At 48.4% G+C, this 9,865-nt stretch overlaps 3 protein-coding genes across 3 annotated transcripts; 2 read left to right on the top strand and 1 right to left on the bottom strand.

Moving 5' to 3' along the window:
• Positions 1-1,562: 1,562 nt before the first annotated feature.
• On the top strand, positions 1,563-1,979 carry PHYSODRAFT_294786 (hypothetical protein; the record flags this gene model as incomplete). Its single annotated transcript, XM_009518772.1, has 1 exon — positions 1,563-1,979. One exon carries the CDS (start codon positions 1,563-1,565, stop codon positions 1,977-1,979), a length of 417 nt encoding a protein of 138 aa, XP_009517067.1.
• Positions 1,980-6,758: 4,779 nt separating this feature from the next.
• Positions 6,759-7,376, top strand: PHYSODRAFT_284509 (hypothetical protein; the record flags this gene model as incomplete). Its single annotated transcript, XM_009518771.1, has 1 exon — positions 6,759-7,376. One exon carries the CDS (start codon positions 6,759-6,761, stop codon positions 7,374-7,376), a length of 618 nt encoding a protein of 205 aa, XP_009517066.1.
• Positions 7,377-7,757: 381 nt separating this feature from the next.
• PHYSODRAFT_323252 (hypothetical protein) lies at positions 7,758-8,411 on the bottom strand (the record flags this gene model as incomplete). Its single annotated transcript, XM_009518770.1, has 1 exon — positions 7,758-8,411. The coding sequence occupies one exon, from the start codon at positions 8,409-8,411 to the stop codon at positions 7,758-7,760; it is 654 nt and encodes a 217-aa protein (XP_009517065.1).
• Positions 8,412-9,865: the final 1,454 nt, after the last annotated feature.

Here is a 9,865-nt window from a genome sequence, read left to right as displayed (position 1 = left end):
TCATGACGTGGACGAGGTCGCAGGCACGCAAGTGTTGGGGATGGTGGGCCCCAAGCAGCTCGTGGACGAACCAGGTCGCAGACGGCCAGGCAAGTCTCAATCTCGGAGGGCGCGACGTCTTCGCTAACGTCGGCAAGAAGCAGACGTCTGACTCGCCGCTCGAGTCGCCTTCGCAAGTAGCGAAGCTGAGCGGAGTCCTCCCGACAAATCTGGGGACGGGCATTCGGTATCTGTGCGATTGGGTCACGTAACCACGCCAGTCATGCTATGGTTTAGTAGCGGTGGATCCAAGCTTCAGAGGCTGTGTAGAGGATGCAGGCGTGACAAGCTTGATTCCACCACGAGTGTTCGTCGTACACGGCTGAGGAAGATCACAGGTGACCAAGATGTCCAACGCTGCCAGACGTCGGCTATCTGTTATATCGCTGGTTAGGCTGCCAGTGCCTGACCCAGTTTGCATAAGGAATTAGTGTACGAGGCTACATGTACTCTTGGGCTCGACTGTTGTGGATCGGGGCAGTTCCTGTAAACTTACCACTTCCGTCCGTCTCTCAGCTTGAAGCCACTTCAAGCTGACTGCCTCTCAGCTGGACACGCCGGCGAGAGATGCCCTCTGGATTTGAGAGAGAGTCGGCCTCCGCCACTCGACCTCACTTCACATTTTGCTAAGCAACTACGCAAGTGGTTGTTTGATTAGATGAATACATTCGGCTACTATTCCGTGCGGGTTCAGCCCCCGCATCGCCGGTGTTCAACTTTGGTCTTTCAGCCGGGATACACTACCTGGGATAAGCGTGTGAGGTCAAGTGAAATGTGAGAGCAGGAAGGGCCGTTCCTAACGGGATCATGTGAGGATCATGACCCGTAATTCTGATACGTGATTGACTAAAATAGATACATATGGAGCTGGTATGATCCAAGTAATGGCTCATGCCCCAATCTCGGATTACGGATCACTGCCAAATGCCCGTCAAAGGATTTAGACTCCAGCAGTCTTCGTAGCCACGGTTTCGACTAATGTTCGCCCGAGTGTACACCCTACGAGTGCATGGAGCTCGTTAAAGCCATTGAGTAACCTAGAAGACTGTACCTAAAGCACTATTGCAGTTTTGCGCAGTTATTCTCTGCTATAGCCACATTGAATCAGCTTGCATCAAATGCATTGTCGAAGTGCAAAGCAGCGTTCAATCGCAGTAAATGCAAACGAACACTGTTCGTGAAGCTCAAAATGGCGACCGCCCCCAACGCGGACTTGAGCCTTTCATTATGTATTTGGACATGGATCACTATCTCGTTAGGAACGACCTTGGGATCATGCTACCTTTCACCCCAAACCACAGCCGAGATCATGCCCCGGTGATCCCGTTAGGAACGGCCCTTAATTCCATTACGCTCAACAACTTGACCACCACCCCACTTACCTTCTGTGACACAGTTGACCCCTGTTTTAGGGATTCAGCCCTTCCTCCTTCTCCTCCTCCGCCTCCTCCTAATAGTACCACTAGCATTGACAAGTAGACCTCCACAAAGCACACCCCTTCGTTTACCATTGTCGGCATCCCATGTATTCTCACCACACAACTCATAACTGTTACGCACCCGGTGATATTTACCGCAAGGACGAGTCTGTCCCGATCCCGTCTACTTGCGGTGGCCCCGATGATGAAGAGCTCTCGTTTAAGTTGTTAGCGGATGCTGAGAACGAAGATGCGAATACCGTTACGGCGAGTATGGAGGTGCACGAGTCGCAGGTGATCTCTCAACCAGTGGATGACCAAATGCTGTTTAGTCTGGAGTCGTGGAGGTTTGAAGAGTATATCGAAGCAGTCCGTCATGGGGACTTTTTCCGTTCTGTCAAGAACGTATTCTCTCAAGTTGGCGCGCGAGAGGAGCCACTTTTGATTGAAGCCCCAAGTGATGAAGAACGCAAAGAAGATGAAAACAAGTTGATGCCGAGACGAGCAAGAGAGCTGATCTGATGACCAAGTTGATTGAAGAGAAATATTATACTACATTTGCCGAAGCAATACCCCTCAAGAAACCGGGGTGCATATTTGCCGTGAGTTTGCTGCTATACTAGTACTAGTTGGGGCATAACCCCCCTTATAATGAAATGTTCATAAAGACTTTTTACCCTTTTTACAAGTACTTTTTCCCTATTTATTAACCACTGTATTACAATTGAGAATGGGGTAGGTCAAATGAACTATCATAGTGACACGATGAGGAGACAGATTTTTGTCTGCACCCATGTCCGACCCCATGGATACGTGGACCCTTCGGTGAGCTGTGATTGGTCGCATGAGATGGAGATCCGGTAGAGACGAGTGTGACGTGTGGATTGTGGATGTGTGTGGAGATTTGGTGGGACCTGGCACTTGCAGCAAGCATGGGCTCACAGGATTGGAGATGCGCCCACCGGATGAGCGCTCATATTCGGTGCGGAGTCACGCATCCTGTCCGTCCACTGACTTCCCTAACTGCAGGATAGGCCCAAGGCGCGAAAGTGTGGCCAGCGAACATATCCTGACCACTGCCTGCATTGGCTCAGTCAAGTTGTCGGACCACCCCACTGAATCGACCTCACCAGACATGATCACGCGTGCACAAGACCCTGTTGGATGAAGCCTCGTGTTGTCCCGACCGGATCGTGGTGCACCTGGTGATGGCGTACAGAATGAAGAAGTGCCACACCGGATGGGGACGGGCCGGATCGTTCATTCGGTCCGCCCCTCGTGCCCACACTGGATGTCGACGCACCAAGAACAAGTCCAGTGCGCGCCGCGTGTGTTCACACAGCGGCGTCAATCCAGACCGGATGAGACCAAGATCCACCAAGGCCCACGAGCGGTACCGAATGAGCCGCACATCCAAGGGAGAGGTCCAGTTCCAAGACGAAGAGACGGTGTACCCAGGTACCTCTGTCATCATCTGATGAGTGTACCGGAGAAGTGTCGTCGTCAACAAGTCTCCGCATACCGAAACCAAGACAAGCATACTGAAGAACTGCCAAGAAGCACAAGCATACTCAAGACAAGCCAAGCATAGTGAAACCTACATTAAAGTCAGCGAAGTTATAGAAGATAGCTAGGCAAAAGTAAGATCTAAACAGAAACCAATTTGCCGAAGAACACGCGGACGACTCTGTGCTCGGGGCAGAAGTAGCACCCCGACTTTGACGTCTTCAAGAGCCCTCCAGGAGACTGCCTGCGCGCGGTCTAAGCCAGTTTAGGGACGCTTCCAAGGCCTCACTGGTGTAGCGAGCACTGGTGTAGTGGGGACTCAAAGGTACCAAGGCAAAGTCGGCAGTGACTGGGGTTTCGCGCCCTGGAGTGACCTGTGAGAGCTTTATTTTCTATTTGCGTGCTCTAACCGGGCATCCATTTTATATTCCCTACTGTGTGTCTTTGGTGGTTGAGGTAGTCACCCCCGCAGACCGAATTGATTGACTACTGCGTGATAGGACTGAATTATATTTTGTATTATTCCATCATTCTGTGAGGGTGGTGCGCGTAAGTGAGTGTACATCCAGGGCTGACCAGTGCCTTGGGTGACGGCTCCGAAGTTGACGGGTGTATAGACCCCCCACCCAAGGGTCTCAAAGAATAAGTGGTGGCTGTATATTTTGTGACGTTTAGCTCGCCATTGTATTTCTGTGTGTTGATTATTCTGAATTACCGATCTGACTGTGGTCCCTTTCATTCGGTCTGACCTTCTGTTCATTCGGTGTGGTTTATCCCAGGAACACACCCAGCAGACTTTATTCTGTATCGCAACAACTCAACTCGGTGAAATCCGGTCCGCCAAAGGTAAACGATACCTATAGGGGTTGACACAAGGACACACCCCAAACACCGGACCGCATTAGTGCGATTCGGTGCGTCCAAGCGGTTCAGGCCCGGGTCATTCAGTGTCCCGTGGTCTGTTTATCGCGTGGACAATCTCTGGTACCCCGAACCCGAATTCATTCGGTCCGGCATAGTGCGCTATACACCCTGGACGATAAAGGCGCCACCGCAGCGGCGAGCAGGTGTTATTGGCCAGCCTCCTGTCCTAGCAGCAACAGCCTCCGCATGCGTCATGCACGGGCAGCAGTGCTGCGCAGTAGCACCAACAACGGACAGCTTGCGGGCAGTCGGTGTTGGCAAGGGCAATGCAGGAGTAACACGGACAGACAATGGGCAACGCGAAGTAAACGTATTGACACCGCTATGTAGTATTTTACTGCAAAAGGCTCCACCCGTGGACCCCGCGGTGATTCCTCGCCGGAAATCCGTTTTGAGCGGCTTTCCGCGATTGTCGTACTTTTTGCAACATTCCTCGATGAACATCCATGGGTCCTCGAAAATAAGCCCGCCCCCTAGGATAACATAAATTTGACTAAGTTGTTTTGTTTCGTTTTTAGTTTTAGTTTTATAGGAATCTTTTTACCATTACCCATGAGCATCTACCTGGTAATGTGATCTGAAAAGTAGATGTGGTGTGGCAAAAAGAGAAACTGAAGCCAAACGAGCCTGGCTTGAGAAGTATTTGAAGCCTGACCCATGCATATATGCTCCTAATCCGTTTGAGGGGTACCGGGTTATTATGATGTCGATGATAGTCATGTCCACGGTTGGGTTGTATTTGTGTGAATCCCCCCCCCCCCCACTCATTGGAATGAGTCTTGACCAACTTTGCCAAAAAGTACTTAAAATTTTAAAGGTTGTGTGATCTAAAATGGGAGGTATAGCTTTTTTTTTTCGTTCAACATTTTTTTATCCAAAGCAAACTCAATCCGCCGGTAACGCGGTGACGAATTCATTGAGCCGAGACTCAGAAAGAGCTGCACCTGATCGTATGTCTTCGCTGGAGAAAAGGCTAAAAGCTACAGAAGTATTGCTTTTATGGCGACCGTGTATGAAACCGGAAGCAGCCTAATCGTACCATGTAGTAGTTCGAATTAAATGAGCTATGAATGGCTGGTCTGGGTCCATTAAAAAAGGTAGCTGCACTCGCTCAGGCATGTACACTACGAAGGCTTTGGATAGTGTACTCCCTAACGCTGACGTGTTAGTTGCTATACATGTTAGCTAACTGCTAGTTAGTGTCTAGTATTTTGAGCTAACATGTTAGTAGCGTTAGAGGAATAGTATGGAGAAGGGTATATACTTGCACCGAGGGCAGCCAGAAGGGCGATGTGAACACAAATACACCCTCAGAACTAGGAATTTACCCATCCAATCTATTTTACTTTGTAATACTAAGTATTTGTTAAAATAGGGAAATATTGGCTGGGTGGAGGGGGCTGGCACACCACTTATCAGCGCAGATGATGATCAACTTTTAAGAGTAGAGACGACTGGGTGTTTCCTAGCTATGTCAAAACCCACGGTGCAAGTACTGACACCCAGACCAGCTAGTAAATACGCTGTCGTATAGATTACTAAGTAATCTCCTAATGTACCCCTTTTCCCTAACAGTGTAGCTAACATGTGTAGTTTTCAACTAACTGTTTGTTAGTGTCCAGTAAAATCAGCTAACATGTTAGTGGAGTACACTAGCTTTGGATGATATTAAGCTCGACTTGAGTGATACTACATTACGAACCGCACGGGCCCACTGAGTCCATTTACTACTGGTGATGTAGAATTATCTACTAGTTGATCTTGTTCATGTAAAAAAAAACTTTAAGGTACGTTGTTACCGATATTAGTTCAGATCATCATAATGCTACATGAATACCGTACGTTCAGCTTAGTCGGCATCGAAGTCAGCTTCAACAGCATCGGCTCCTGCTTGGAGGACCATCAGCGCACATTTCAGTTCTCTGGATTTTAATCCAGAGTTTCTGCAGAGATGCGACGATTCCGTCTAATAAAACTCTATACTTTTATTCTAAATACTATAGGAAAATTCTATGCTTAACGCTACTATCTCAGTATAACTCTATTACTTTATTGTCCTGTTATCTCAGAACCGTAGGTAGATCTCGATCCTCTACAAACTAGATTCTGTGGCTATGAACGTAAATTAGCTATTCTTCACTCAATAGAAAGTCGTAGCTGAGAAACTTATAGCTAATAGCTTGTGCACGCCTAAAACACCCAACTGAATGTTGCTTGTGTCGGCTAGGGGTAACATCAAAACCCAATCATCCAATGAAGGTTGCACGAAGACGAGTGGGTTAAATTGGATTCTTGCCGGTTCTATATAAAACCCAGTGGGTTTTACTGGACCAAGGCATGGTGTAATTCAGTGACCCACTATCGTTCTCTGGGAGAGCATTAAGGGTGACGGCAAGGTTTGCTGAGGGCGACTGGTGCGCCGCACGTGCGGCGCGCCTAAGTCGCTTGGAATACGATTTAGAGGTTCATCTTCTGAAATTAGGCCACACAAGTGTGAGTACTACTAGTAATGGAGCATCTCAGTCGCGTTGCTCCGGCGTGTTCGCGACCGTTGCAATTTAGAGTCTCAGTTTAACCCGTGCAGGTCATCAAACGAATAAGCAATTAGCAACACTGGTGGAGCTGCATGATGAAGTCTTCATTATCAGCAAATAACGTTACTATCTGTCGCGAGGTCAAGATAATCAACGGCAATTACACAGCAGCAGCAAGAGAGCACTAATGATGCTGGACTATATCTCGCGAAACCTCCATTTAACCACTTACTGTATCCGGACAAAGTGGGCCGTCGACACACAAGCTCAAATTTTACCATGCTTCCGCTGACTCCACTTTGCAATCTGCAGATGCCAGAGACCAAGTATCGAAGTCATGCGCCTGCAGCACATGTTGCTGTTGAGTGCCGCGGCTCTTTCAAGCGCTAATGCCACCATGACCATGCACTCACCATTACCTGGTCATCTCGCCATTAGGCATCTGAGGGCTGACTCCTCTTCGAATGATGGCAGTGAAGAGAGGGCATTTCCCACTCTGGACAAGGTTGTAAACTCGCTCAAGTCCACCTCCGACAAAGCTAAGGAGATAAAGGCATGGAGCAAGGCTGGGCACTCGTCGGCGGACATGTTCGTGTTTTTAAAGCTGGATGAGGCGGGGACAAGTCTTTTCAACAAGCCACAGTTCATGCTGTGGGTGAAGCACGCTGCGATGAACGATACGCCGGAACAAATGTACACGCAGCTGTCGAGACACGTCAACTATGAAGATCTTGTGACCATGATTCAGGCAGCGACCAAGGTGGAGAGCACGAAAAAAATCGCCAATAAACTGGAAAAGGCGCAGTTTGACATCGGAAGAACGCCTATGACTGTTGTTCGACATGTTTTCAGCAAGCATATTCGTCTTTGGGGGAGTGATCCGGCGTGGGGCTATCGGGAAAAGTACATAAAGTACTTGAAGAAGCGGGGACTAACGAAGCTTGCAGAATTATAGCTGAGTGCATTCGTCACGGCTAACAACCTTCGCAATAGAAAGTTGATTTTCTTGGTCAGCAACGTTCTGCCAGATTCTCGCAGACAAATGTCGTTCGTCTATTGTCAACGAAAGTAATATTCCCAAAACCTTGAGGATGCCAGCCAAGAGTAGTACCGCAGTCTCTGGAAACGGGAGCATAAGCGCCCACCATCTCTTGCATCAACTACTTCGACCTCCTCCGCGAAGTGAATCCCGCTCAACTGCTTTAAAACCAAGTCTTGCTCAATATTTTCGGGGAATGGCGTTATGAAAGGAGTGAACCTAGGAAAGATCCCCGCTCTTGTCAAGGTGAATGGCCCCGAAACTCGGTAAAGATTGGATCGTGCTTTAGTTGTAGTTTTAGCTTCTTCTAACAAAGAACAAAAACAAATTACGATGTCCATTGACTTGTTGCAGCATCTCACTGTCAGCCTTTACGCGTTTTGTTTGCTCGATCGTCTGCGGCGACTTCTTGGTGAATGTTTGGTAGCGCTTTGGCGGGAGTAAGAAGTAAAGGCGATTTCCGTCGGGACCCAACTTTCCCAGAGCCTCAGCGGTTCCAGACTTGATATCGTCTGCTGCGTCGACCACAATTTGAAACCCCCCAAAGCCCGGGACCCACGCATCAAGTGGAACGCACTTCGGTTTCTTCGGCACGTACAGCACACCCTCCTCCATTCCATGCTCCATACTCTCCACATTTTCCCCCATGAATCCGGTGGTGATCGTTTCTTCGTCTTCCTCGTTGTCTGGCAAGGTACGCTTATTGCCGGTGAGCAACCTGCGGCACTCGAACGTCCCTCCCCACTGCAGCTTGAACATTGCATAGGGCGCGAACGCATACACGCAGAGCGTCTTGGCGAGTGGAACATAATGAAGAGGGCCGACAAAGCCTTTCATCTTTGCGCTATCTTTCTGCCACATGACCCGAGCAGCGAATTTCAAGGCCGTTTTGGTAGCGTATTCCGACTCAGCGTCTTGGTAGGGGGCTTCGGCCTTCACGTGAAGGAGCATTTGCTTGGCGTACGTGTTGTGATCAAATTCCGCGTAGACTGGACTAATGCAATCGTCAATCGAGCAATCATAGCACGCATCCAGCAATAATTGGCACGAATGTCTTGGAACACATACCGAGGAATGCCACCCAAAACTTCGAATCGATGCTCCCAAACATCTTTTGCCTTGGGAAATAACTAGCCGAGCGCCGCCGCTACGCGGCGGATAGAATTTATAATGTAGTTAGTTGTTATGCACCCGTTCCGCTCGCCTTGTCGGCTCGCTGCACTACTCTCAATATTAGGTTAGTAGTATAGAGGCTGGGGCGGGTCCTGCGGCCCCGCAATATCGTATCGGGGGGGTCGCCTTCGGCGACGGGGCCGCCGTCGCTTCGCTCGGCAGCCTAGGTACGATTATGTGGACCACCTTATTATGTTGTCACGGGCTTCACACGGACTTACACACGGGCAGATCTCTCTGTTAGTTGTTGTAGACTAGCCGAGCGCCGCCGCTACGCGGCGGAAGGTTTTGTGGTTTAGTCGTAGTAGTTAGGGCCGCCCACCTCCGCTCCGGTGGGCTTTTATCCACTTCAAAAGGTTTGAATTTCGTTGTGTGTAGGTAAAAAAAATTTGGTCGAAAGTACTATCAGTAGAGTGACGTTTCTGGTATCAGCTTCGTAAATATTCCACCATTAGACCTACATCAGGGTGTCTATAAGTAGTTGCATGTTGCAAGGTTAAACATTCTATTTTGTACGGTATTCTGTTGTAAATTGGGTCCACATACAATTAGTTAATACGACTACAAAGTCGCCATTGTAGTAAACGTAGTTGAAATAAGCAATGACATGAGCTACTACTTGCTGTGGCGGGGTAGATGTTGCTATCGACGGTGTCGTCAGTAAAGTCACCATAGTTTCTGTTATTTGGTCCGTAGGCTATGCCATTTAGTAAGTACAGCCTGTAATCAGGCTATAAGCCCAGATAATCAAAGTATGCGCTTCGCTGTTCCTGTACTTAGCATTACATTAAGTGCTTGTGATCTTATATAAATACCGACTATACATCATCGTTTTAGTATTTCGTATGTTCCGCCAAAACGTAGCTGCGGGCTGCGCTAACTACCTGCGTGGTCTACTTCAAAACTCATTGTTTTAGACGTGGCTATGGTTTATTATTCTACTACGCGGCGAACATTACCATTTTAGTGTACCACCTGCATTACAGTAGGTTGGATATAGAGAGTTCCCACTCGTAACTACATAGTTATAAAGTCACGTTTGCCCTTTGTTAATTCGGTTTCCTGCGTGTATATCTGCCCCATAACACGGTTAGAAAAGGAATCCCAGCGTAAACTATAATAAAAGGCTTCCACTCAGTGAATATTATCTACTACCCCACTAACGCATTCTCCTAACGCTACACATTGTACCTTCAAGATATACGAAACGCGTTTAAGCAGGTGTAGCTAAA

Source organism: Phytophthora sojae (genome assembly GCF_000149755.1).
Source record: "Phytophthora sojae unplaced genomic scaffold PHYSOscaffold_1, whole genome shotgun sequence".
NCBI classification, from domain to species: domain Eukaryota; phylum Oomycota; class Peronosporomycetes; order Peronosporales; family Peronosporaceae; genus Phytophthora; species Phytophthora sojae.
The sequence above is the reverse complement of the archived record's forward strand: the minus strand, read 5'-3'. Positions and strand labels throughout refer to the sequence as shown.